The sequence below is a fragment of the Moschus berezovskii genome, chromosome 11, assembly GCF_049115385.1.
Source record: "Moschus berezovskii isolate FMDL1 chromosome 11, NW_MosBer_1.0, whole genome shotgun sequence".
Taxonomy (NCBI): domain Eukaryota; kingdom Metazoa; phylum Chordata; class Mammalia; order Artiodactyla; family Moschidae; genus Moschus; species Moschus berezovskii.
In genome coordinates this window covers 36,156,149-36,183,955 of record NC_142470.1, presented here as the reverse complement: position 1 = coordinate 36,183,955, position 27,807 = coordinate 36,156,149, and the positions used below count along the sequence as shown (strand labels likewise).

Here is a 27,807-nt window from a genome sequence, read left to right as displayed (position 1 = left end):
CAACTGAATTCTCTGTGGCCGCCAAATCTAGGTCTGTTCATTGCAGGAAAACTGGGAATGAGCCACCAAAACAGAAAAATACAAGCTATGACATAGCACATGGTGGAGCTGTTGAAAGTGACTCAAGTGCATAATTATATGTAAATACTCATGCTCTGCTTTTTAAAAACAGGATGCAAATTTCCATGTGTAATATTATCATGACACCATACACAAATACACACAGAAAAAAAATACCTAACATGAAAAATGCTGTCAACAATGGTTTCTTTAAGGAGTCCAGACTGTAAGTTTTTTTCCCTCCAAATGCTTCCATTTTTCTTTTGCTCAGTAATTAATAAGTATGACTTTTACAGAGGTGGAAACTAAACTTTATATTTTTAATAAAGCTAACTAGAAAGACTGCTTAACAGCATGGGAAATTGAGTGGTGTTAAGTGAAAGGAGCCAAGTCAAATTGTATTTGCTGCTGCTGCTGCTGCTAAGTCACTCCAGTCGTGTCCGACTCTGTGCGACCCCACAGACAGAAGCCCACCAGGCTCCCCCGTCCCTGGGATTCTCCAGGCAAGAACACCGGAGTGGGTTGCCATTTCTTTCTCCAATGTGTGAAAGTGAAAAGTGAAAATGAAGTCGCTCAGTCGTGTCCAACCCTTAGCGACCCCATGGACTGCAGCCTACCAGGCTCCTCCATCCATGGGATTCTCCAGGCAAGAGTACTGGAGTGGCTTGCCATTGCCTTCTCCAAAATTGTATTTACATTATTATTAATATTACGAAATTTGTATACATGCAGACAAAAAAAACTGAAGATAAGAGAGACATTTTTAAGCAGTGGGTATATCAGAGGGACACCCCAGATGATTTTTATGTTTCATTAACAATACAATGTTGGTCAGATGATTTGTATAAAGTAATGAATTTAAAGTCAGAGCAAAAGAGCAAAAGTAGATCTGATGCTGCCCATTTCTGAGCTTATCTGCTCCCTGCAGCAATGGCCAGGGGCTGCACTAAATAGTTTCTTTGGCACTCAGTCTGACCAGGAGCCAGGTGAGCTGTCAGCAGTCTAATGTTTTAATTAATGAAGTTTCTCCTGTAACTATCCCAGTAACAGAACCTAAAGACAGAGCCAGCCAGTCTTTGCTTAGGAACCACCTTGATCCCCGAAATAACTCTCCTGAAATCAGAAGGTCTTGGTGCTGAGTAAAAGAGATGACACCCCAGATTCAGCCCTGGAGATGCCCTCAGGCAGGCAGCGACCAAGGGCAGAGGACAGGGAACAAGGCTTCCGACATGTCTCCTTATTCACTGCCCCCAAAGCGAACACGGGCAGAAATCCCACCTGCTCTGTCAGCCAGCACACCACTGGCCCACTCACCCCGGGGAAAAGCGAGGGACTGGAAGAGATGTGGTGACTGATGCCCAGACTATATCACCCGATTCTAGAAACAAGAGGTCGCCTAAAAAGACCAGTCTCCCAGTTTGGCTGGGCCAACTGGACTTTATGCCTGAAGAGAGCCTGCCCTGGCTGTGTTTTTGACCCCCTTGAGCCCCATTACTCCCAGATGTTCAAGCAGGTTTTAGAAAAAGCAGAGGCACCAGAGATCAAATTGCCAACATCTGCTGAATCATGGAGAAAGCAAGAGAGTTCCAGAAAAACATCTATTTCTGCTTCATTGACTATGCCAAATCCTTTGACTGTGTGGATCACAATAAACTGTGGAAAATTCTGAAAGAGATGGGAATACCAGACCACCTGACCTGCCTCTTGAGAAACCTTTATGCAGGTCAGGAAGCAACAGTCAGAACTGTACATGGAACAACAGACTGGTTCCAAATAGGAAAAGGAGTACGTCAAGGCTGTATATTGTCACCTTGCTTATTTAACTTATATGCAGAGTACATCATGAGGAACGCTGGGCTGGAAGAAGCACAAGCTGGAATCAAGATTGCCGGGAGAAATATCAATAACCTCAGATATGCAGATGACACTACCCTTATGGCAGAAAGTGAAGAGGAACTCAAAAGCCTCTTGATGAAAGTGAAAGAGGAGAGTGAAAAGGTTGGCTTGAAGCTCAACATTCAGAAAACAAAGATCATGGCATCTGGTCCCATCACTTCATGGGAAATAGATGGGAAAACAGTGGAAACAGTGTCAGACTTTATTTTTTGGGGCTCCAAAATCACTGCAGATGCTGATTGCAGCCATGAAATTAAAAGACGCTTACTCCTTGGAAGGAAAGTTATGACCAACCTTGATAGTATATTAAAAAGCAGAGACATTACTTTGCCAACAAAGGTCCGTCTAGTCAAGGCTATGGTTTTTCCCGTGGTCATGTATGGATGTGAGAGTTGGACTGTGAAGAAAGCTGATCGCTGAAGAATTGATGCTTTTGAACTGTGGTGCTGGAGAAGACTCTTGAGAGTCCCTTGTACCGCCAGGAGATCCAACCAGTCCGTTCTAAAGGAGATCAATCCTGGGTGTTCATTGGAAGGACTGAGGCTAAAGCTGAAACTCCAGTACTTTGGCCACCTCATGCGACAAGTTGACTCACTGGAAAAGACTCTGATGCTGGGAAAGGTTGGGGGCGGGAGGAGAAGGGGACGACGGAGAATGAGATGGCTGGATGGCATCACCGACTCTGTGGACATGAGTTTGAGTGTACAGCGGGAGTTGGTGATGGACAGGGAGGCCTGGCGTGCTGTGATTCATGGGGTCGCGGAGAGTCGGACACGACTGAGCGACTGAACTGAACTGAACTGAGCCCTATTGAGTGGGAAACAAACAGTAACGTGCTGTGACTTTCCGCACAATTATCTCATAGCATTTCACAGCTTCTCTCCAGCCTGGAGCCCAGAGTCCCTCATGGGGCATGAAGAAGTCAGCTTGGGAGAAAGCTCCTTCTGCTCAAAGGCCCCCATGCCACTACCAGGAGGGGTCTCTGGGGGCTAAGCGTCAACTGGAACTGCCAGGCTCAGCCTGGGTGATTCGGGGAAGAGGATGTACGCCCCTCCTCTCCTGTCACGCCTGCCGCAGTCTCTACGTCCACCACCCAGTCCCCCAGGACACTGGGAAGTCTTGTTTCTTGCATCCATTATTTCCTCTGCAGGGTAGGCCTAGACCATTCCAGGCAGAAGAGGACTATTCTTTGGGAAAGCTTGGCAACTGAATCCTACCAGTTCTGACCTTCATGGATTGAGAAGTCGGCTCATTACTTCACAGTTAAGAACACTTCCAAAACCAAGCATTGCTGGTTAGGCTGGAAGGGCATGGCTCAGATAACCAGGAGCCAAACCCCTAGGCTTGACACTTGGGGAGCCACAGGAGCCTTGTGCCAGGGGGTCAGTGGGCTCCATCCATCCCTTTGAAGCCAATTCCATTCCATTCCAGCCTAGCACCGACCTAAAGATTACAGAGGAGGACAGGGCCCCCTCCCCTGCCTCCATTCTCCTTGCACCAAATCCTCCGGCTGATGGACAGAGGGAGCACTGTCAGCCATCCCCAAGGAGACCCTGTTCCAGGAGGAAAGGAGAACCATAGACATCTTCCTGGATGCTGCAACCTGCCTCAAGGTGGGTCAGATCATGAGAGCAGGCCATCCCAAGGCTCCCTTTTCTGGGTGTCCAGCCCAGGTAGGTACAGCAGGGCCCCCAGTAGAGGAGACATGAGCCTTGTGACTGTGAGACATCAGATTCTGTAGCTCAAAGTTCAGGTGCTCTGGTGTGCTCATGGAGGCCAGCTCAATGGCAAAAAACGGGGAACTAAAATCCCTGGAGGGGGAAGAGTTAAAAGCTCCTCTCCCCAGACAAGGGTGCTCAGCCTTTTCAAATAGCTAAAGCCTATTTTGTTTGGTGCTGGTTTTCCCAATAAATCTAGGGCCCACGGTGATTTACCAAGAGCCTTGGTTATTGGCAACAGCAATCTCACTTACCCAGTGCAGTGCGGAGAACAAGCTGTAATTTAGAGCTGGATTTATTTTGTTTGTTCTATAGCAACAAACTCAGCAAATCATAAATTCCCTCTGAGATGAAGAGAGGAAATTGACAATATTTATGATCTTGAGAGGCGGAGAAGGGCCTGACCAGGCCTTTAATTTGTAACTGAAACTTCTCCTGGAGGCTCCAGCCAAGGACACAGCTGGTGTTCCAGCCCCAGGGAGCTGGGCTCAGGCCAGGGTGAGAGATGGGGAGGAGGGGTGGGTGTGCCAGGCGGTGTTTCCAGCCGCACCATGGGGATGGATGCTCTGTGCATTCCAGAGGCAGGGCATGGCTCTGTGCTCATCGGAACATATGGCAACAGAGCCAACAGTGGTTCTCAGATCAAACACTTCCTCACATCAAGGCAAGACTAGTTTGTGAAAGGCTACTGGTCTGGACATGAGTCTATCATTTCCTATGTTCTCACATACCTGCGGTTTTGAACTTGCACTTCAGTCTGTGTACTAGATACACCAAATATGACCATCTAATCATCTAGCAAAGGGATAGGTAACAGAAGGTCATATACACTGCTATATTCAAAATGGATATCCAACGACAAAATGGATAACCTCAGGGAACTCTACTCGATGTTATGTGCCAGCATGGATGGGAGGGAGGTTTGAGGGAGAAAGGATACATGTACATGTATGGCTGAATCCCTTCACTGCTCACCTGAAACTACCACCACATTGTTAATCAGCTATGCATGTGTGCGCGCTAAGTCATTTCAGTCATGTCTGACTCTGTAGCCTGCCAGGCTCCTCTGTCCATGGATTCTCCAGGCAAGAATACTGGAGTGGGTTGCCATGCCCTCCTTCAGGGGATCTTCCCAACCCAGGGATTGAACCCACATCTCACGTCTCCTGCACTGGCAGGCAGGTTCTTTACCACTACCGCCACCTGGGAAGCCTGGTTAATCTGCTTTACTCCAAAAAAAATAAAATAAAATAACAGTATAATGTCTGAAAAAAAAAGAAATAGATGCACCAAAATTTCCACCTAATCTTCCAGAACCAAGATGTGATCCTGCAAAGCTCATAAGGGACAGAGGAGCTGCCGTCTTTCCTCATGTCTCTCCCTTGGCTTCCGCCTTTTTGTTCTTTTCATTCTTCCCCAATCCCTCACTCACTGTCACTCTCCACTCCTCACCCCAAATCACTGCAAAGGCAATTCTCATTCATTCCATGCTCAAAAAGTCAAAGGGGTCCCAACCTGACTCCTGTATCAGACAGTCAAGGTGGTCACCTTTGTCCCTCCTGTCTCACCAGCATCCTGCCTGGTTCCCATAGAGACCACATCCCCTACTACTATCCCTACAACTAAAAAAATGTTGACAACTCTTCTAACTCCTCCAGTGATCCTGATCTGTTTTTCCATCAGTGCCCCAATGGCTCACTTGCTTGGCACTATATGACCCAAGGTGAGTTATTTCATCATGTGTACCACGAGGAGGCAAGACTAGGTTGTCTCCACTTCTACCAGATGGACATGACATGGAAAAGCCTACCAATAAAGAACCTGGGAGGCCCTGGGCTGCCCACCCATGCCCTATGCAGCCTCAGGAAATATTGGGTTGGCCAAAAAGGTAATTTGGGGTTTTCCATAAGACATTACAGAAAATCCCAAATGAACGTCTCGGCCAGTTCAGTGTTTGGCCTGAGAGCCAATCAATGCCTTTCACTGCTCTGCTGATTCCAAAGGAGGGAAGGTGGAAATGTCCATCTTAAGCTTAACTGAGAGGCCAGGGAGGGAGCCAGCCACCTACCAGAGCCCAGCAGGGGCTCACCTAGACTCTCAACCATTGCATCCAGCGCCGTCGCCGCAGCCGCGTAAATTCCTGCGTTCTTGGAGTTGAGGTTGTCTGCTACAGCGATAATGATGGAGAGCAGCATGGGCTGTAAGCTTTCTCTCAGGAGGGGGATCATCTTGGCGAGGGACTCCAGCGCCCACTGATTCACCTTCTTGTTGGAATCCTGAAGCCTTGGGGTGAAAGCATCAAAGACCTGTTGAGGGAACAGAAACCAAGAGCCCGTGGGAACCCAGGCTGGGCAGGAGTCCTACAGCCCAACCAGCTGCCCTCAGCAGGGATTCCTCCTCCCTGATGGGGACCATCCAGCCTATGTCAGAGTATTCCCAGTGATGAAGAGCTCCCCTCTCAAAGAGGGAGGCGACAAGAGGGGAAGGACTGCATACCGAGTACTCGCTGGGAGCAAAGGGCATAGAGCATTTGTTCGGTACTCCGCACTCGCTCATCGAGTGATCTTAATGACCCATGAAGCACAGGTTCTCACCCTCAGTTTACCATTAAAATACAAAACAAAAACTGAGGCTGAGAGAGGTTCAATGATTTGCCCAGATCACACAGCTAGGAAGAAACTTCAAGCTCGTGTCTTAACTACTCTGCTATGTGGTTTGAGTGTCAGCAGCCTCACTCCTGGAAGAAGCGGGCATCTGCCCTCATTTCCAGACTGTGAAACCTGTGCTTTCTCTGAACCCACCCATCGAGCCATCCTGGCCCAGTTGCCTGGTCAACCCCATGTTCTACCCCCGAACCTCATGTGCATAGCAGGGTTGGGGGCAGCCCTCAGCCATGGCAACCTCCATCTCTACTCTCCTCCCTATAAATCTGCTGGAAGGATGAAAAATGCCCAGGACGTCTCTGAGTGGTCCCAAGGTGCCCAACAGGAAGCAATATCCTTGTCCTCTTGGCCACTTCCAGATAATCTTACGTCATTACCATGGAAACTGGAAAGCAAGTGTTTGTCAGGCTCCCTTTACCCTGGAGGGTCTGGCACAATGTCCAACCCTCTCCCGAGTTTTCCAGATTGAAGTTGAACCCACTGGGGGGAGAGACAGAACAGGTGTGGGGTGGCACTCACCTGGACCAGGTTGGCAGTGATGAGCTCTGGCTTGGACCTGCAGTGCTCAACGAGCCGCCCCACACCTTCCATTCGAGACTGGTACTCCTTGGCCTCCAGCAGCCGTGTCAGCTCCCTTAGCTGTTCCACCATCTCCAAGCCACCCCGCATGGAGGAGCGCAGCCCTACCAGCCGTGGGCCATTGGAGCTGAGCCTGCGTGGAACAAGCGTCTGACCTGGGCAGCCCCAGGGAATGAACATACATCTTGTCCCATGCACAGCCCCCAAAGACAGATAGGGCTGATACCAGAGTTTCACCTGCAGCTTAGTCCACTCGAGCCTCCCCTCCACCCGCTGCTTGGGGTCACAGGCCTCGGAAACTCTGGAAGTGCCTTTTCCTCAGGAGGGTGCCAATTGGGTGCCTATGGTTCTGTCCCCTTATCAGTGGGAAGGGCTCTTTCTTCTTGCTTTTTTTTTCCTTCCTCTTTTCAGAAGGTAAGTTAGGAATGGGGTGAGGGAGCTTGGAGTGAGGGTGGAAATCCACGGAAGGACAACAGACACACTTTAATCTAACAGTTGGGGAAGGTCTTGCCAGGAGCCTGCATCCTGACCCCTGGTCGTCTAGGCTTTGCTCATATCCTCTGGGAATAGGGAAATGTTAAGAAGCCCTGTTGTCTTAACATTTGTCTTAATATCACAGGCCCATCATATTCCCCTGGTCTGTTCCAGCCAACAGGAGAGCCGCTTCACAGAGAACTCCTATCCCCCACCCCCAGAGCTCACCTGGGTCTCTGAGTTCTGCCCTACACCTAGGTCCCATCCAGCAGAGGCCAACATCATTCATTCTGACAGTCATCCCTATACCCCAGGCTCCTTGCCTAACTGTGTGCCAAGAACTCTGCCGGACACTGTAAGTGATGAGATGAGAGGTGTGGTCTTTGCCCAAGGAGCTCATGGACCAATGGGAGGTGAAGGACTGAAGGCTGGGGCAACCTGTCCCCCTAGGGGACATGGGGGCAGAGGGGCAGAGAGAGTTTCTGGGGGAAGGTCACAGTGGGGAGGGGGGTCACATCTTATAGAATGAATAGTCATGTTCCAGGTGCAGATGACACAGCATAATCAGAGGCATGGGAAAGAGAGAACTCGGAGGGCCGGGGAGTTGAGGCCTGGCTGAGAGCAGGAAGTTAATCGAGAAGAGGTGGAGGGGGTTTCCCTTGGGGGTCCAGCTAAGGAGTCCAGCTGTTCTCCCACAGAAGGAGTTTAGTTTTAGGCGCAGGAGTGACTTTCAGATTCCTGTTGGGCGTCTAACTCCTCCTGATGCCCACTCTCTCACCCCTGGGCCTATTTCTTCTCACCCGCCTTGACTCTACCTCTGACTCTAAATTAGTTCCAGGACAGCCAGTCTGATGGCAAAAGGTGCTCTAAGCGGATAGAGAAACGCTGAGTTCACATGGACCCTGACCCCGTCCCCCTTAAACAGCAGCTACACGGCTGAGACTGCTGGAACCCATCTCTCCCGGCAGATGCTCCCTAGCCCACGATTTGCCCTCCCCGAGATGTGGGTGGGGGAACTCTCCCCACCATGAGCCCAGCCGACCAAATAGGGCTCAGTTGCAGCCCAAATGCATGCCCCTCCCTGCCCAGGGCCACTGCAGGCCCCAGGCCAAGCAGAATGTCATGGTCAGCAGTCTTGGATGGGTAGCCCTAGGGAGACAAGAGCTACTGTACCCATCTTGGCCAGGCAGCCCGTTCTCATATGCCATCAGACTTCTCAACACCTTGCGGTCTTTGGTGGATGGAAGTTCATCACCATCTTCTACTCCCTTGAGAAATACACACACGACATGAGCTGAAAGGGGCGGCCCTCTGGGGAACTGCCAGATGCTCCAGTCTAGACCGGAACGAGAGGAACAACCCCTTCCACCCAGGAGAGCTTGGGAGGGCCCTGGGGAGCCTTCCAGGGGTCAAGATCCCCACTTAGAAGGTGAAGGCAAGAAAACCTAGGCAGGCACAAGGGCACAGGCAGTGAGAGGCAGAGCCAGGTTTGAGCACCAGTAAGGAAATTCTACCCATCAGGCATCGTGGATGAAATGAAAGCCTCTAGAGTGCAGGACCCTTTCCCCTGACCCGAGCGAGGGCTGCAGGCTGCCAGGCTCGGCCCTGATCCCCACCCCACACCAGCTCACACCTTGCCGCCTGCCAACTCACCCGCTGTTTAATAGCTGTCATGACCTTCTGCAAGTCATGGGATGGGAGGGACTGCTTCAGAAATGCATCAAACTTTGTGTTTGACATCAAGGTGTTCACCATCTTCCGGCCGTAAAACCTGCCGTTGGAAACAGCGCAGGATGAAACACCAGCCACAGGAATGCAGTGTACATTTGCTTTACAGCTTTGCATAATTTTTCTAATTATAGTAAGAGAATTTGTTATACTTTTTCTAATTGTGACAGTAATCCCAACTCAGAATAAACACTGACCATAATCCCATTACCAGGAGAAAACCACTATTAAATTTTTATATTATTTTATTAGAGTCATTTTTCTATGCATATATATTTTTAGTTGGTATCAGAATGTATATGCAACTTTTACCCAGCTTTTTGCACTTTATCATTAATCATCTCCCATGTCATCTTTTTTAATGGCAAAATAATATTCTGTTGGATGGCTATACCAAAGTGCATTAACTTTTTTTCTAGCATGAGACATTTAGACGTCTGAGAGAGGGTGTGGTGGGGCAATCTAGGAGGGAGGGGTCAACTCTCCCTGATAAATAATGGTGGTAGCGGGGGACCTTTGGTTGGGACTCAAAAGGTGAGTGTGTACATGCTCAGCTGCTCAGTCATTCAGTCGTGCCCAACTCTTTGCAACCCCATGGACTGCAGCCCGCCAGACTCCTCTGTCCATGGAATTTTCCAAGCAAGAATACTGGAGTAGGTTGCCATTTCCTACTCCAGGGGATTTTCCCAACCTGGGGGTTGAACCCACATGTTCGGCGTCTCCTGCATTGGTGGGCAGATTCTTTACCCCTGCACCACCTGGGAAGCCACACAAAATGAGTAGGAGTTCACAAATGGGATGAGATTAAGAAGGAAGTGGAGGAGGGCGGACGCCACATAAGACGGTCTGCTGGATCTGCAAGTGTGCGGCTGGAGAACAGCAGGCAGAGACTGAACTCAGGAAGAGAAGAGGACAGAGAAGAAGGAAGGTGAGACCCAGTTCAGGGAGATGCGAAGGAACTGGGCTTTAGCCTGCAGGGGATAGGAAGCTGAAGAATGACCAGATCTGCACTAAAATCAAAATGTCTCAGGACTACCCCAGTGGCACAGTGGAAAGGAAACCACCTGCCAGTGCAGGGGACATGGGTTCAATCTCTGGTCCAGGAAGATCCCACAGGCCGAGGGCAACTGAGCCGGTGTACCACCACTCCTGAGCCGGCGCTGTAGGGCCTGACAGCTGCAACGACTAAGCTTGTGTGCCTGCTACAACTACTGAAGCCCGTGTGGCTAGAGCCTGTGCTCCACAAGAGAAGCCACCGCACCGAGAAACCTGCACATCACAATGAAGAGGAAGCTTCCCTCCTTGCAACTAGACAAAGTCCACACAAAGTAACGAAGACCCAGCACAGCCAAAAATAAATACATAAACAATTTTTTTCAAATGTCTCAGGCAGCAGTGTGGAGGATGGATCTTCCGGGACCAGGCTGGGGTCCGGGAGACCTATTCGGAGCCCACTTACACAATCCAGGCAAGAGATGCTAAGGCCTGACATAGGCAGGAGGGTGGGGTTAAGTAAGGATGATCAGATTCAAGAACTGCTAAAGAAGATGAAATTGAAGGGTTTGGCAACTGATTGGAGGTGGAGCCTGAAGCATCCAGAATTATCATATTCACTCAATCTAAAACTTCATTGATTGTAAAAATGCACCATCAATTTATTTCTGAAAGAAAAACAGAAAAAGAAGACATGGGCAATTTCCACTGCCTTCAGCGACACGGCCCCACATGTGAAAGCCATCCATCCTTCTATATGCTGTCTCAGAAACGGAAGTAACACTTCTTGTGGGGACTGGCTTCCTTCCTTAGGTCTGGGAAAGTACCTAACGGTTGCTTTGTAAGAAACTGTGGAATCTGGGTCTTTCCTTCAATGATGAATGTTTGCATTAATATCAAATTTATGCCACAACACTTTATTTCCATGCCTTTTCTCATACACAATAACTCTTCATTTCAATGCCAAAAATAGTGTAATATTTCTAAAGACATTTTAAACAACGATTAAACTCAACAATTCTCCACAGTGACTTCTTAAAATAAATATATAACGTTAACCAGCAAACAAAGTCTCACAATGTAGTTCCTACAAAACAAACAGTAATTCAAAGGTTTATATGATGCGCAATGAGGATCAAGTTTGCAATTGTGCAGATAGTAAAACCAAAGTCTTAATTGCTGCCTGGCCAACAACACCTGTGAGATGCCTAGGATTCTAAGATATCAAAATGTGGAGGGAAAAATGAAGTATAACTTCCCCATTTTTAATCTTAGATGACTCAGTAAATAATAGTGACTTTTAATAAGAGAGGGAACACAGCCAGAGAAGCAGCCTTCAGGAGAAGGCAGTGAATTCATTTAGGATGACAGTGGGGCATCCCAATGATGGGTCCTGAGGAGGCATCAGAGAGGTGGACAGATGCTCAGAGAAGGAGCCACCTGGAGGGAGACACAGGGGAGCATCACAGGCTCCGCCTGTGACTGGAGCCACAGGAAGTAATGGTGCCACCCAAAGAAAGCTGCAAGGCGGGGATAAGTACTGAAGATACTCCTGAAGCCATGGGCATCCGGGTGAGGGGAGAGACAGGGGAGAAAGACACAGAGGGAGGAGAACCAGGGAGTGTGGTGCCATGGAAACCAGAAGCATAGGGTTCCAAGAAAGAGAATGAAGTGCAGTCAATGCCATCCAGTGTGAGAGAGAGGTTGGCGAGGGGTTTAGATCTGGAGAGGTATTAGATCTTAATGTCCGTTCCCCCACCCATGATGAAGAACAGACCAATCAAACCTTCTATTCAATACTTGCCTGACAATATTCCTCCCTTCAGTAGATGGCCCTTTCACTCACCCCACAGTTCATCTGAAAACCTAAGTGTCATCTCTGATACCTCTTCGAAATTCTCACCACCAACCTGCGATCAGCTCTGCCTTCAAAATACACCCCAATCCACCCCCTCCCCGCTTCTGCAGCCTCCAACATGACTTGGCCAGATTCTGGGGTAGCCATCCACCCAGCATCCCACCTGCATCCTGGCTCCTCTCCCCAACTATCAATCCTCCAGTGGTCAGAGAGACTTTAAAAAAAAAAAATTAAAAGACTAGCAAAGATATCAAAAAGCACCCAAATGGATTAGCAATCAGGGAGGGAGGAAAGAAGCAGTAGTGAGCTAGCACTTCTATCCACTAGATGGGTAAAAATGTGAAATCCAGAAATTGCAAGGTTGTGAGGATGTAGGCACCTCAGGGACAGGGTAGGGGGGCCCTCCCTGGTAGCTCAGACAGTAAAGAATCTGTCTGTAATGTACGAGACCCGGGTTCAATCCCTGGGTTAGGAAGATTCCCTGGAGAAGGGAAGGGCAACCCACTCCAGTATTCTCGCCTGGAGAATTCCATGGACAGAAGAGCCTGAGGGCTGCAGTCCATGGGGTTGCAATCCTGAGGTAGCCCTGTGGGAGGGCATGGGGAGGGTGCATGGGTGTGATGCCGCCTTCCTGGGTGCACCCTGGGACAGCCCATGTGAATGCACCTCCTGGGACACAACACAGAATACAGTGTGGACATGTCCTCTGGAGCTGTACCAGGAGTGGTGGGGGCTCCAGACATAACATGCCACGAACTGAGAAGTATGATAAATGACCCCAACTCCAGCTTTTAAAGACTCCTACCAAAACCCCAACCCCGGACCCATGAGGCCCTCCCCAGCCTTGCCTCCTCCCCATCACTGCCCACCACTCCCCTCATTCACCATGCTCCTTGAAACCTCGCCTTCTCATCATTCAACACCAAACTTAGCCCATCCCAGGGGATGTACCACCTTCCTTTGCTGGGACTCTTGCATCCCAAATCCTCAAAGAGCTGGGCCCTATTAGCCAATCAGTTCTCAACTCAAATGTCAATCTTTAGCGAGATCTCCCTTGACTCTCAACCTAAAGTAGTCCTTACCTTGCTCTCCATTATGTTTTTGCTTTGCCCTTTATCTGTGTCTAAAATTGTCATAATTATTTACTTGTCTATTATGCAACTAGGAGGTAAGATCCAAGACAACGGGGGTCTAATGTTTCCTGTTCACACCTGTGCTCATAGTAATGAACAGAATGCACATCACATATCTGTTGAAGAAAATGAATGAATGGATAGCGTTATAGGGAATGGAGCTGGACCGGGGCAGAAACTAGAGCAAGACTGCAATGGCTAGAGAGGGAGTGAAAGATGAGGGATGGGAGGGATGACATGTTATGTCTGGATGGTAGGATTGCAATGGCTAGAGAGGGGGTTAAAGGTGAGAGATTGGAGGTAGAGGGTCCTGACCACTCCCTGAGCGGGCCTGGCTCTGGCTGTGGTGGTGTGGAGAGGTGGAATGACAGCTGTAAGGAAAGGACACAACTCTGTCCATCAACTGTCCCTCCCGGTGGCTCTGGGGAAGCTGAGCTGCATGGGCAAGACCCTCAGGGGTGGCTGACGGCCTTGTGTGCCCGGGGCTGGCCAGGTCAGCCGGCTCCCGGGCCCCGCAGTACCTGGTGTCCTGGTTGGAGTCCTGGGCCAGTCTCACCAGGTCGTGAACCAGCATGTCTGTGCTGTCTCTGGTGCCTGAGAGAAGCTTCTCGGCGCCTATCTGCTCCAGGACGACCGACAGGTGCTCGGCAGTGCACTTCCGGACTAAGGGGTTTCGGTGGCTGGTGGAACACAGTCACAGGCAAGGGATCAGCCAAGGAATAGGGTTTGGGCAGGGTGGGGGCGGCCTCCCCAGACTGGCACACGTGGACCTACAGTTGTGCCTCCATGTTTCATGCCACAGTGGGCTCCCAGTTTTGTCCCTCCAGGGCTCAGAGGAATCTTCAAGGAAGAGCAGTTCCTTGCTAACAATGGAACTGAGGATGCACGAGGGGTGAACATGAAGCCACGTGACGTCCCGAGGCCCACCGTGTGCCCACCATCCCTGTGCCTTCCTGAGCTCATGTTCTGCCTTTGCCTAAATTCACTTCTCACCTTTTCTCTATCTAGGATACCCTACCTCTGCCTTCTGAGCCCCCAGACAAAATTAGTACTTTCTGGGGGGGAAGGGCACTGTCCTTTGTCCCCTGGTAAATACAGGGATACTCCATGGTTCCCAGGGAGCAGACACCAAGTCTCCTTCTCAATTGAATCCCCTGTTCCCCTCTGGCATGGTGATCCTTCAGAACTTTGTGGGCATTTACTGCGTGTTCATTGAGCTGAATTGAGACAGGAGGTGAGATAGGAGATTGATGGGTGATTTCTAGGGGAACCTGAAATCTTACAGGAGGAACCCATCAGGATGTCACCTCTTTCTTTTTTACTTCATTCAATGTGAATTCAATGTGTCCACAGTCCATTGCATTAGGTGACACTGGCTCCTTCCTCCCCACTGGGGACCATTCCAGTAGAACACAAAGGGAGGCTTCCCTGCTCAATGTGGTCCAGGGACCAGTGCATTAGCATACAAATCAGAATCTGCACTTTAGCAATATCTTAGGGAATTCCAATGCACAGCCCTGTTCCAGGCTCCCATGGTTCTTCCTGACAAGAATCAATTGGCTCAGTTTACCACGAGCACACCCTCCCTGCCAGGCTCTGCACTAGACACCTTTGAACCAGGGTCTCCTAAACTCCACAAGCTACTTTTGTCATCATCTTGCAGGTGAGGAAGCAGAGGCATGGGGAGGAATCCAGAAAAAAAAATACAATTAATTTCTCCCTAGTTAAAAACAGCCACAATCAGCACTCAATCAATGTCAAGTAGAGACAGGCGCTTCCCCAACTCCTCTTTCATGAATCAATTCCTGTATTCTTCCCAACAATTTTATTATTATCCCTGGTCTCCTTTTACAGATGAGGAAACAGAAACTTGGGGGACGTTTAGTAACAATATAGGCTGTGAACTTCGGTAATGTGGTTCAGGAGTCTGTGGGCAAAGGCCTTCTGGCTGTGACAGCTCACCCTGGGTTCTACCCAGTAGGCCATCTGGCATAATGATCAGTGATTGTCTTGTTGGGGCTGAGAGCTATGTCACCGTGTGGGAGAAAGGGCTTGGGGGAATGCTTCTAGTTTTGCTGTTGGTGTTGGTTTTTGCAAAGAGAAAGCAGATCTGGCTGCAGAAGGGCTCCGACAGCAGCCTGTCCCCTCCTCCTCACCAGAAGGCCAAGTGGGGCCAGCAAGAGCAGATTTTGTGCCTTGCTCTGCTCACGGCCCAGATTATTTCATCAGAAAGAAGCATCCCTCCCCTGGGTAGAGTGAGGCCCGGGCCAAAGGCTGCCTCTGCTGCCCCATCTCTGGGGACAGTACCACGGCCACTTCGAGCTCCCCAGTGTTTAGGAGACAGTAGCATCCATCCCTTCCCAGCTGGGGCCTGGGACAGCCACAAGATGCCCTCATTATCCCCAGCCTGGCCCAGGAGAGGCGGGAGAGAGGCCCCCCGGGGAGCAGGGGTCTTTCTCCCCAAGGGAAATGCTTGAGGCACCTGCACCATCTCCCTGCTCTGCCCCTACCCAGCGCCTCTCCCCTATGCCTCACCTCCCCAGGCTGCCCCCCTTCAGGTCCCCACGTACTAGATGCCCACGGAGGTGAGGGCCACCAGGGAGCGGGCGGGGGTCACGTGCTCCACCATGGCCCCCAGGGACCGGTTGGCCGCCCTTTGGATGAACCCGCTGGTGTTTGCCATCTTCTGGAGCAGGCAGCGGGTGATCTCCTCGGCCTCCTGGTCCATGTTCTTCTTCAAGGCCCGGAAGAGGTCTCCCAGGGTGCCGATGGCCAGGCGGGACACCTTGGAGCGGAGGTTGGTGACCTTGGAGAGAGATGGGTGCAGGACCTGCAGGACTGCTACGCCCTGCCAAGGGCTCCAACACATAGGAGTGAGGAACCCTGCACCAGCCCTGCTGTGGACCCCACCTCACCCAGGCCTAGGCCTGGCCAGACTGGAAGTGGAAACCTTGCAGTAACTCTGGACAAAACAGTCTCATTTTTAAAAAAACACCATTACTTTTGTTATCATCATAATTATCAATCCTACTATTATCATTATCATCTGGAATTTGTACAACACTTAGTCTCGAAAGCACTTCTACAATTAATGTTCAATTTGATCTTCACAAGGCCCCCCACCGGGGACAGTCTACTCCCAAGGACAGGGGGCATTGCCTCTGCTTGTGATAAGATACATCTTATTGCCCATCTGGGCCTCGCCTGGGCCAAGCCCTAGCCTCACAGGAGAAAGGATTTGGGAAATGTTACAACTGCCCACAAGTTAGAGATCTAGTCCAGAACACTCCATCCCTCCTCAGGTATTCTAAGTACAGAGGACAATGCAGGGCTGTGACAGATCTCAATACCCAGAGATTAGAAAGAAGGAAACTCCAGGCCTCCATTTTCCAATCTAAGAAATGGGTGTCTAACTCCCACCTCAGTGGCTGAGAGCAGAGACATAAACAGGGGTGCCCCGGGAGCCATGGGCCCCTCTGTAGCTGCTGTGTGGCCAGCACTAGCAGTAGTGCCAGGGAAGGGGGTTGGCTGGGGGTCAAGCAGAGCACACAGGACACGGGAGCCCTTACCTCCCCGGTCACGGCCAAGGACACATCATGCAGCCTCCCGGTGAGGACCTCCGAGTGACAGGCTGCCAGGCGCTGGATGCTCACCAGGCCCCTCTCCTTCATCTGCCTGAGAAGCAAGTCCAGGCCCTGTCATAGGTGACTGGGGGAGGGCACTCTACACAGGGCACCCACATTGCCACCACCCCAGCCACAGTGGGGAGGGATCTGATGGCGTCATCGGCAGTGTCCTGGTGTCGCAGCCAGGCTGAAATGCCAACGGTCCAATACAGGCCATTTTACGGGGTCCATGACCCACCCCAACCCAGGATGGAGGCCCACCCCCATGACCCAGGCCTAGGCCACCCGCAGAGCCTGCACCTGCAAGAGAAGGCTCTTGAACATGAGGACTGAAGGAGGCCTTCCCGCAAATGGGACCTCACGTCATCACTTTGCTCACAACCAAGACTGGTGGCGCTAGAGGGTAAAGAACCCGCCTGCCAGGGCAGGAGACATAAGAGATCGATCCCTGGGTTGGGAAGGTCCCTTGGAGAAGGGCATGGCAACCAACTCCAGTATTCCTGCCTGGAGAATCCCGTGAACAGAGGAGCCTGGCTGGCTACAGTCCATAGGGTCGCACAGAGTCAGACACGACTGAAGAGACTTAGCACACAGCACACAAGACTGTGTGGGGAGGAACACCGGAGCCGAATGAACTTGACTTAGAGAAAGGAGGGACTCTGACCTTCCTCAGGCCCCATGGAAGCGCTACAGAGTCAGACTGTACTTCCAAGGCCCAGCCCCCACAGGGCTGTTGGCAGCCCAGGACAGACACTGGCTGTGGGACTCACACGCACGCCACTCCCCCACCCCCACCCCCACGCCGCAGGACCAGGGTCTGCAGTGGGCAAGGGGCACGGGGCAGGAGCTTCTGTGCAGCCCCACCCCACCCCATCACAGGGCACACAGGCTGCTTCCTCACCAGTCACTGCTCTCCAGGCACTGCAGGGCGTCCACCAGCCCCAGCTCAGGGTTTGAGAAAGGCCTCAACTCCCTGAAAGCTCGAAGATCCGTCTCCTCCTCCTCTTCTTCCCACTCAGGAGACCCCAAAGTGAGCACCGCGGGTAAGGACTGAGCTGTAAGAAAAGTAGAGGAGCAGGGGTTTCACCCAGAGGACCTGAGGCCTCCGCAGCATGGCACTGAACCCACCTTACTGAGAAAGGGAAGACGGGGTGGGGGGTCTGCAGGGTGAATGGACTTGTGAGGGCTAGAAACCAGGGCCTGGGTTGCACTCCCTGGGGAACCATGGAGACCACCTAACTCCAACCTCTCATTGACCGTTTTTATCCCTACCATTGCTAACCTGATTATGATAAACAAACTGGCCTGTGATAGGCTGCTTGATGTCACGTGACCAAGCCCACCCAGCTGGTAATTTGTCCCCAATCCTGCCCTGTCTGTGGCTGGAGGTGAGGCCAGCAATTCTATCAAGGAATGACTCCCTGGCTCTAACCTTGTCCCCACCCAGGAACCTGTGTTAGGACTTTTCCTCCTCCTTCTCCCCAATTCTCCATCCTCTGGTGAAGCCGGGGTCCCCCCCGACAGTCCCTCAGCTCCTTCATTAACAGAGCCAGGACTGGAATCTAGATCTCTCACTTCCCGCCTAGTTCTCTGCTTTCACAATGCCATACCCAGGAGGTCCAAGGCAAGAATGAGCTGAGGGGTAGTACTCTCCTTAAAGCCAAGACATAAAGACCTCATTCATTCTTGGATTCTCTTCTCAGCTTTGCCAATGGATCAAGAGTCATCAGCCAAAGTCTAAGTCCCTATGGGCCATCGTCACCTCGAGTGATCTTGGGTGACCTTGGGTGACTTTGAGTCTCTGGGTCTCAGTCTGTTGTCTATAAAATAAGTAGCTTAGATTAGAAAGATCAATGTTTCCCAAGTAACAACCATTCAGTTACAACTTCCATGGGTTTTGGGGTTTTTTTGCCATATCTCTTAAGTACTTGTACCCTTATTTATTTGGTATTTTTCTTCAACTCACTTTTCAAACCCTAAATAAGTTTATTTAAGGGAAATTTCTATCACTACCATAATTGGTAAATGATTATTTGTCATAGTGTATGATAGATATTTACAGTCAAAGTATATTGTAAACTCTCGTTACAAAGTGGCAGTCAGCTTCTGATGTTTCTAGCCAGGAGGAATATCTCTTTGTTTAAAAGGGAAACTCGAAAGTCTTGGTAAGGTGTTAAAAATTAGCACCAGGTTGAGACTTTCTACTTGATGGTATCAAAAGAATAGAAAGAAAATGAAATAGAAAGGTGAGCCAGTATTATTTCTAGCACCCAAATGATGTGCTGTTCTCCCACCAATGTCTTTTTATTTATTTATTTATTTTAATTGGAGGCTAATTACTTTACATTATTGTATTGGTTTTGCCATACATAGACATGAATCTGCTCCGGGTGTACATATGTTCCCCATCTTGAACCCCCTCTCTCCCACCAATGTCTTACAATATCCTATATTTAAAGAAACTCTGAACCAAGTTAGTTGTTTTCGAATGTTCTTTTGTAGCAAAATCTTTTCAAACGAAATCCCACGTAGAGGCCTAATATGCCAAAAGGGCAAAATAGACCCTTCTTTGGTAGAATGGGGACAGGGCCTCCCCTTGTCCCTTGGCACCTTCCGGAGTGTCCCATAGAACATTCAGGTCCTTGCATCCCAATCTGTAACCAGCCCTGTCCAGCCCTGACATTCTATGAGGCAACAGGTGGGAACCCAAGATTTTCCCAGAACCCTTTTCTGCTCTTCGGGCGTTTCCAGATATTTCCACTGTTATCAGCATCTGTGATCCTGGTGCTCCGGTGGGTCCTCTAGGACAGGTCACACAGGTTGGGCACACCTGTCCAGTCATCCACAATTCCCATTACAACAGCCTGGGTCCCCAGGCTGGCCCATGGACATGCTACTGTTCCTCTCTCTGGCAACCCCAGGCTGCCCCCTGCTCTCACAAGGCCAACAAGCAGAAGCAGAGCAGCAGAGATCACCCTTGCCACACCCCTAAGCATCCAAGACAGCATACCGAGAGACAGATACGTGCCCCCCAACAGTTGGTCTGGGCCCCACCTGAGGCATGGCGGGTAAAGCTGGGTTCCTGCTTGCTGATGGGGATGCTGGGCAATGAGGCCCGGCTGGCCCGCTTCCTCAGGATGATGCCGAGGTTGTTCCTACGGGGGCTGCTTAGCCCGGTGGGCACAGACAGGGTCCCGCTGCCCCGGAGGGGAAGGAGGCCTGCAGAGGCAGAGAAAGTCCTTGGACAGAGCCAGTCCTGCCTGGCCCCAGAGCCCCACTTTGGAAATGGGCCCATCAGTGAACTACGAGAGAGCAAAGGGGACTCCCTGTTCAGTCTCAGGATGGAGACTGTGTGGATGAGAAGTGTGGAAATGTTCTCTTTTTGGCCCAGGTGTTGGTGAAGAAGTGTCCCCAGCCTGAAGGCGCCTTCCCCAAACACCCAGTACCTTCCTTCATCAAGGTCCTCCGGGAGCCCAGGCTCTGGGAAGTGAGCTCTCTGTCCCTCTCCGGCTCCTTTGCCCTGCGGAATAACTCCATCTCCTTCATCTGCTTCAGCCTCATCTTCTCCTGGGCAGACCTGGCAATGGTGACCTGAATCTGGCACAAGGTCAAAGCAAACTCCGTCACCTTGCGGACACAACTGTGCTTTCTATACCTTCTTCATTCATTCAGTCATCAGGAACATGAGTGGCTCCTGGGTGCTGATAGCTGTTCTGAAAATGACAAAAAACTCAGAGGCCTTGCTCCCAAAGAACTATGTGGAGTGGTGAGATGGCAGCAAACAGACCAGCCTCTAATGTCAGGCAACCACGCATGGGAAGGAAAGGAAGGGTCACAGGGTGCTGGGGTTTGTTTCAGGCAGGGAGATCGCCAGGCGGTGAAATTGAAGCAGAGACAGAAGCAAAGTGAGGAGCAGACCCGGAGTCTGGGGGCATCTGGGTGTGGCTGTGAGCCCCGAGGAGGACACTGGCTGGTGCGCCCAGAGTCAGAGGCGAGGAGGACACAGGTCGGGAGTGGTGGGGGTGGGGCAGGAGCCACAGCACACTGGGCCCAGTGGTCCATGGTGGGGACTTGGGCTTCTCCTCTGGAGGACACAGCAAGTCCCTGGAGGTTCTGAACAGAATGACATGATCTGACTCCCTCTTTTTTTTTTTTTTTCCTTTTACTTTTTTTGGCTGGATGGGGGGATTCTCTAAGTATTGTTCTTTATAACTTTTTATTTTGACATAATTAAAGATTCACAAGAAGTTGCAAAATGGAACCAAGAATTTCCATGTGGCAGGACTTGGACTAGGATAGCCGGAAAAATGATAGAATGACCGGATTCTGGACAAGTTCAAAAGTAGAGCCCATGGCTTTGGCTGAAATATGAGGTGTGGGATAAGAGAGAGACAGAAGGCGGGAGAGGCCTGCGATTTGGAGTCAGAGCAGCTGGAAGTCTGGAGTTGCCTTTTACTGCCATTCACAGAGAAAGGACACTGGGAAAAGGATGTTTTGGGGTGGTGTGGGTAAGAATTCAACAGCTAAAACCTTGGATAAAGTAAGTTGGAAATATACCTAGAGACTTAAATGCCGAAGTTGAGTATCAGTGCTATATAAATGCAGTCATATAATTTAACAGCTCCTGGAGCTCAGGGGAAGGTTTGGGCTGGAGAGGGAGATTTGGGAGCCCTCTGCATAGAGGTGGTACCTAATGCCATAGGTCAGATGTCAGGTTACCGCGGCCAGTGTAAATAGACAAGATGCTAGAGGTGTGAGCTCTGAGAGTGCCATCACAAAGCGGTCAGGAAGACAAGGAGGAGCCAGCAAAGAAGGACCAGGAAGGATGCAACTGATGCCGTCAGAGACGCAAGAAAGAAGCAGCCCTCATTTCCATTCCTTGGTGGGGAATGCAAGAAGGATGAGCCAGGAAAGCTGGCAATGGGTCAAGTTGAAAGAGCACTGAGTCTGCTGCACACGGGAAGGCGGATCGACCAGTGCCTCAATGGGGTGATTTCAGCGGGGCTGCAGGGACTAAGCCTACTGGCCCACACTCAGAAAAGGACTAGTAAAGAGACAAGGCAGAATTTTTGCTTTGGTTTGGTTTTCTTAAGATGAGAGAGAGCTAAGATGCTGGTGGGGATGATCCAGTTTCAAGGAAATTATTGTTGATGCAGGAGAAAGACAAGTGCTTGAGTTGGGATGTCAGATGGATTGAGCTAGAACATTAGGAGAAGGACGTGAGCAAATGGGCTGCTTGAGGTTGAGATGATGGTGGGATGTTACTTGCAGTGCCAAGGTCTACAGTATGACCGTGGGAGTGAGTGGCTAAGGTGGGTAGAGGATGAGATCATTTCATAGCCCTGAATTATTCCTTCTTTGTCCCATGGTCTGTCACCATCCCTGGAGATGGAGGATGTGGTACCTGGGCCTTATCAGCATCACTGGATCCCATAGCACATGCACATAGCAGGCTTTCAAGATATGTTTATTGCACTCTTGTATCTCTGCTTCAAAGGATGACCATAACAGTGACTCTGCATGTATGTACGCATGCATCCAGATAATCACGATGATGTGATTACTCACCTAGAGCCAGACATCCCGGAATGTGAAGTCAAATGGGCCTTAGGAAGCATCACTACGAACAAAGCTAGTGGAAGTGATGGAATTCCAGTTGAGCTATTTCAAATCCTAAAAGATGATGCTGAGAAAGTGCTGCACTCAATGTGTCAGCAAATTTGGAAAACTCAGCAGTGGCCACAGGACAGGAAAAAGTCAGTTTTCATTCCAGTCCAAAGAAAGACAATGCCAAAGAATGCTCAAACTACCACACAATTGCACTCATCTCACATGCTAGCACAGCAATGCTCAAAATTCTCCAAGCCAGGTTTCAACAGTATGTGAATCTTCAACTTGCAGATGTTCAAGACGGATTTATAAAAGGCAGAGGAACCAGAGATCAAATTGCCAACATCCGTTGGATCATCGAAGAAGCAAGAGTTCCAGAAAAACATCTATTTCTGCTTTATGGACTATGCCAAAGCCTTTGACTGTGTGGATCACAATAAACTGTGGAAAATTCTGAAAGAGATGGGAATAACAGACCACCTGACCTGCCTCTTGAGAACCTGTATGCAGGTCAGGAAGCAACAGTTAGAACCGGACATGGAACAACAGACTGGTTCCAAATAGGAAAAGGAGTATGCCAAGGCTGTATATTGTCACCCTGCTTATTTAACTTATATGCAGAGCACATCATGAGAAACGCTGGGCTGGAAGAAGCACAAGCTGGAATCAAGATTGTCGGGAGAAATATCAATAACCTCAGATATGCAGATGACACCACCCTTATGGCAGGAAGTGAAGAGGAACTAAAGAGCCTCTTAATGAAAGTGAAAGAGGAGAGTGAAAAAGTTGGCTTCAAGCTCAACATTCAGAAAACTAAGATCATGGCATCTGGTCCCATCACTTCATGGCAAATAGATGGGGAAACAGTGGCTGACTTTATTTTGGGGGGCTCCAAAATCACTGCAGATGGTGATTGCAGCCATGAAATTAAAAGACGCTTACTCCTTGGAAGGAAAGTTATGACCAACCTAGACAGCGTATTAAAAAGCAGAGACATCACTTTGTCAACAAAGGTCCGTCTAGTCAAGGCTATGGTTTTTCCAGTAGTCATGTACGGATGTGAGAGTTGGACTATAAAGAAAGCTGATCACCAAAGAATTGATGATTTTAAACTGTGATGTTGGAGAAGACTCTTGAGAGTCCCTTGGACTGCAAGGAGATCCAACCAGTCCATCTAAAGGAGATCAGTCCTGGGTGTTCATTGGAAGGACTGATGTTGAAGCTGAAACTCCAATCCTTTGGCCACCTGATGTGAAGAGCTGACTCATTGGAAAAGATCCTGATGCTGGGAAAGATTGAGGGCAGGAGCAGAAGGGGACAAAAGAGGATGAGATGGTTGGATGGCATCACCGACTCAATGGACATGAAGTGAAGTCAAGTCAAGTCGCTCAGTCGTGTCCGACTCTTTGCGACCCGGTGGACTATAGCCTACCAGGCTCCTTCCATGGGCTTTTCCAGGTAAGAATGAATACTAGAGTGGATTGCCATTTCCTTCTCCAGAGGATCTTCCCCACCCAGGGATCGAACCTGGGTCTCCCATATTGTAGGCATACGCTTTACCATCTGAGCCACTAGGGAAGTCAATGGACATGAGTTTGGGTAAATTCCGGGAGTTGGTAATGGACAGGGAGGCCTGGCATGCTGCAGTTCATGGGGTCGAAAAGAGTCGGACATGACTGAGCGACTGAACTGAACACATGCATGCTCTGTCCTGTCTGACTCTTTGTGACCCTATGGACTGTAGCCCACCAGGCTCCTCTGTCCATGGGACTCTCCAGGCAAGAATACTGAAGAGGGTTGCCATTGCCTTCTTCAAGGGATCTTCCAGACCCAGGGAGCAAACCAGGGTCTTCTGTAACTCCTGCCTTGGTAGATGGATTCTTTTACCACTGAGCCATGTGGGAAGCCCAGTGAATCTCCAAGTTTCAATAAATTCATCCAGACTAGGATCTGTATGATCATCTGGATCAAGGTCACCTTAGAGGTACAAGGTATTTATCAGCCTGTAAAACACAGCCTTTGGCTGATCTGCCTCTGAGTCAGCTGCCTCTAGGTTGCTATCTTGGGTGCTGGTTCAAATTACTTGCTTTGGTTCACCTAAGCCCTTCTGCCATCTCCCCCACATCCTGCTTCCTTCTGAACCATGTGTGACCTCCTCCTGTCACCTCCTCCCTCAGCCCCACCCCTCAGCTCCCTGCTGTGCTCTTCCCCTCACCTAGGCCCCCTCACCTCTATCCTTCTCCGCCTTTCTTTCCTCTCTTTTTTTCCATAGCCTTCACCCCAAACCCATCTACAGGTCCCATCCTTAAAGACTAGAGCAGCTGCCTCCGGGTTCTTCCTTGCTTTCCTCAAGCTGGTCCCACACTTATGTATCTCAGAAGCATGTGTGCCTTCACCAGTGGTCTACTCTGACCCCAGCTTCCTCTTCCCTCGCTTTCCAGGTACCTTGGTTCCACTCTCCTTCTGATCCTCTTCTTTTAACAAGGGATGAGCTTCTTTGGCATGGCTGAAGGAGAAGGATGTCAGCATCGGAGCAGACTGAGATAAAGGCAGGGCAGGCTTCCCGGGGGCAGCAGACCTGTCTCTGACAGGCGGGATCAAAGGTTTTGGCTCTGAGGAGTGGAGAACAAGAATAAAACTGAGGACACCCAGCCCCTGAGAGCTGCAGCCATTGGGATTAAGGTTCTGCAACCCTGTGGTTGGTGTAACATTCAACTGTCTAAGCCCTCCACCCTCAGTTCTTCTCCCCTTTGCTTCCTTAAAAGGGAAAGGCACAGGTGAGCAGCACTGGCAGGTGTAGAACAGGCTGCCTGAGGACAAACACCCTCCTGCTTTCGTGCATCCGCCCACGCATCCATCTATCAACAACTGGGGCAGACAAGGGAGCGGCTCTAGGCTGATGTCTCCTGGCCCAAAACGCCCTTCCCGTGCTCTCAGGAAGCTCTCAAGAGACACTGGGTGCCTGTGTGTGTCACACTGGACTGCCCCAGCACACCCTGCTGCAGCCCGGCCAGAGAGGGGAGACTGGCCACAGCAGAGGTTTCCATGCCAGGCCTCCCTCTCGGGCCCAGCTGGGCATCCTAACCCTGGGGCCTCGTGGGCAGCAGCCTCCCCCTGACCAACTGACCTGCTGCTGAGCTGATTACAGAGTGACCTGCCCGGAAGCTGGGCAACAGTCCACCCGCTCCTGCCACTCAGCACAGCAGCTGCCGCCAACCCCCCTAGGCCTGTGGCCCAGGGTACTCTGCCCATGTCCCCTCACTTGACCTTCCATCCTCCCCATGAATTAGATCATAGGCTGGAAAGCCTCTCTGAGCCTCAACCACCTGCTTCACTGCCAGCCCAGCTGGCTCTCTTCCCCTGACGCTGAAACCTCCCGGGATCGGCTGACCAAGGGATTCACAGGATGCAGTTTAATTTCTCACTCTGTCTGGAAAGGAATCCTCTATTCGCTTAGACCCATGCATCTCCTGCATTGGCAGGCAGATTCTTTACCACTAGCATCACCTGGGAAGCCCAGGGGCAGCCATAGGATGGGACAAAACCCCACCTTTGAAGCCTCAAGGACCTGCGTGCTTTCTGTACACTGAGACTAAGCAGGTCCAGCTTGGTGAACCTCAGTGCACTCCTTCCTCTATCAGATGGGACAGCACCGTCTCTCTCAGCTGGGTGATCATGAAGCAACCTACGCTGGTGGAGGGTAGCATAGAGCAGGAGCCACCCTCCCTGGCACCAGGGCGACTTCTGCTTCCCCCTCCATGAAATGAGGACGATGAGTCTCAGAGCACCCAGATCTCCTCTAGCCCTTATTCTGATCCCATGATCCAACCCAGGAACCAGAGAGTCAAATCTCAAATGGAAGGGTGCAAGGCGAGTACATACCCAGAGATCTGGGGGTCTTTTCCCGAGGCCCACGCTCCCGGACCAATCTTAAAAGAATGGGGGAGAAAAAAGCACCATGAGAGACGGCAAGCAAGAGCTCCTGCTGTGCTAGCTAGCAAGCAAGAGCTAGCTCCCAGGCTAGCTCCAGGATGGGGTGACAGCTGAGAGGGGGATGAGACAGAGGGGGATGTGGGTGCCCCTGTAAAGAGGCTCTTGGCCAGGTGTTCAAGGCAACAGGAGATGCAGCTCCTTCTGGACTTGAGAGCAGGCTGGCTGGTAGGCTTGGTCCAGACAAAACTCAGAGCCCTGTTTTCTGGCTGCATAGACCATTGATTCCCCAGGAAGCCAGCCTCCATGAGTAAACCGCTCAGTCCAACAGGGAGCCCTGCCTCTGCTGTGTGCACAGGAGATCGGGGTGAATCTCCTCCCAGCTTAGGACAGACTGACTTCAGGTCCTCTCCCAACCCATGAGAGCTCGGGGACCCACTCCTTCTCCCTTCCGGGGTCTAGAGGGTATGACCCTCTTTGCTGCTGATGGGAAATCACCACTGCTTTGTAGGAGACGTGCAGTTCAAACAGCACAGGAAGGGAAGATGAGGCATTCCTGGCACTGGTTTTAATTGCAGTTTTTAAAACAAACAGTACTGCTTACTCATTCATGCATGCATGTTGTTGTTCCAGCCAGGTCCAGCTCTTTGCAGCCCCATGGACTGTAGCCTGCCAGGCTCGTCTGTCTATGGGATTCTCCAGGCAATAATACCAGAGTGGGTTACCATACCCTATTGAAGATGTACTATGCGCAAAGCGCTGTGTGGACACTGGGAATACAGCATTACTAAGACAGGTGGTGATGCATGCATGGGCCTTACATTCCCAGGAAGACCAGATATACATTATCTAACATGGACTTTTCTCTTCTCACTGGGAAATGCATAGACAGCAGAAGGCTCTGGGGGGCTGACAGGGTGACAAGCCACAACACGAGAACTGGAACACGACATCCTGTGCTCTGGCCTCAGAGTATTCACTCAGCAGGATGACCCAGGCTGGGATGGCCAGAAGATGGGCTGTAGGAGAGCCCACTTGAGTGCCTGCCCAGATATAGGGGCTCCTAATGAGGGGACCGTGGAGGTCAGGGGACCGGAGGTCTACAGGAAGGGCCAGAGCCTGGGCCAACCAAGACTCAGAGTTGCTCCCTGGGACAGGCACAGCCTCCTAGATCAGGACCCGCAGGGAGGGCATGTGTGGCTTGGAGACCATAGGCAAACACCCCAGGGTGCCCAGCTAGAACGCTAGGTCTTTGCCATTGGAACCCACCAGTGCCCAGCTGTGCTAACAGGGCTGGGGGCAGAGATGAGCTGGGAAGTCCCTTTGGTGGTTCTGGCTAGGCACAGAGTAGGCATGGGGGCACCGATAATCCTGGGGCTGCTTCTTCCCTCAAACCCAGCCGCCTCCGGCTCCTGGCCCACAGCCTCGCCCCTTTGACCTCAAGCTGGAGGCTGTTTTCCCTTCCCCTCTGAGCAGAGGATGTGGCCTCAGAGCACGCGGCTCAGCCTCCTTCAAGCTGTGGACCTTGGCAAACCTCTC

General features: G+C 50.8%; 1 protein-coding gene across 1 annotated transcript in view; it reads right to left on the bottom strand.

The window, feature by feature from the left end:
* The window catches only part of TOGARAM2 (TOG array regulator of axonemal microtubules 2), a 44,700-nt gene that overhangs the window by 5,937 nt on the left and 10,956 nt on the right, over positions 1–27,807 (bottom strand). The window contains exons 8-19 of the mRNA XM_088841778.1: positions 26,221–26,267; positions 24,784–24,950; positions 20,175–20,325; positions 19,783–19,947; positions 17,630–17,783; positions 16,672–16,777; positions 15,673–15,908; positions 13,624–13,782; positions 9,044–9,161; positions 8,564–8,658; positions 6,857–7,049; positions 5,764–5,980 (exon numbers count right to left, since the gene is read on the bottom strand). Coding sequence (XP_088697904.1) covers positions 5,764–5,980; positions 6,857–7,049; positions 8,564–8,658; positions 9,044–9,161; positions 13,624–13,782; positions 15,673–15,908; positions 16,672–16,777; positions 17,630–17,783; positions 19,783–19,947; positions 20,175–20,325; positions 24,784–24,950; positions 26,221–26,267 — 1,808 coding nt within the window. The remainder of the gene's footprint in view (positions 1–5,763; positions 5,981–6,856; positions 7,050–8,563; positions 8,659–9,043; positions 9,162–13,623; positions 13,783–15,672; positions 15,909–16,671; positions 16,778–17,629; positions 17,784–19,782; positions 19,948–20,174; positions 20,326–24,783; positions 24,951–26,220; positions 26,268–27,807) is intronic.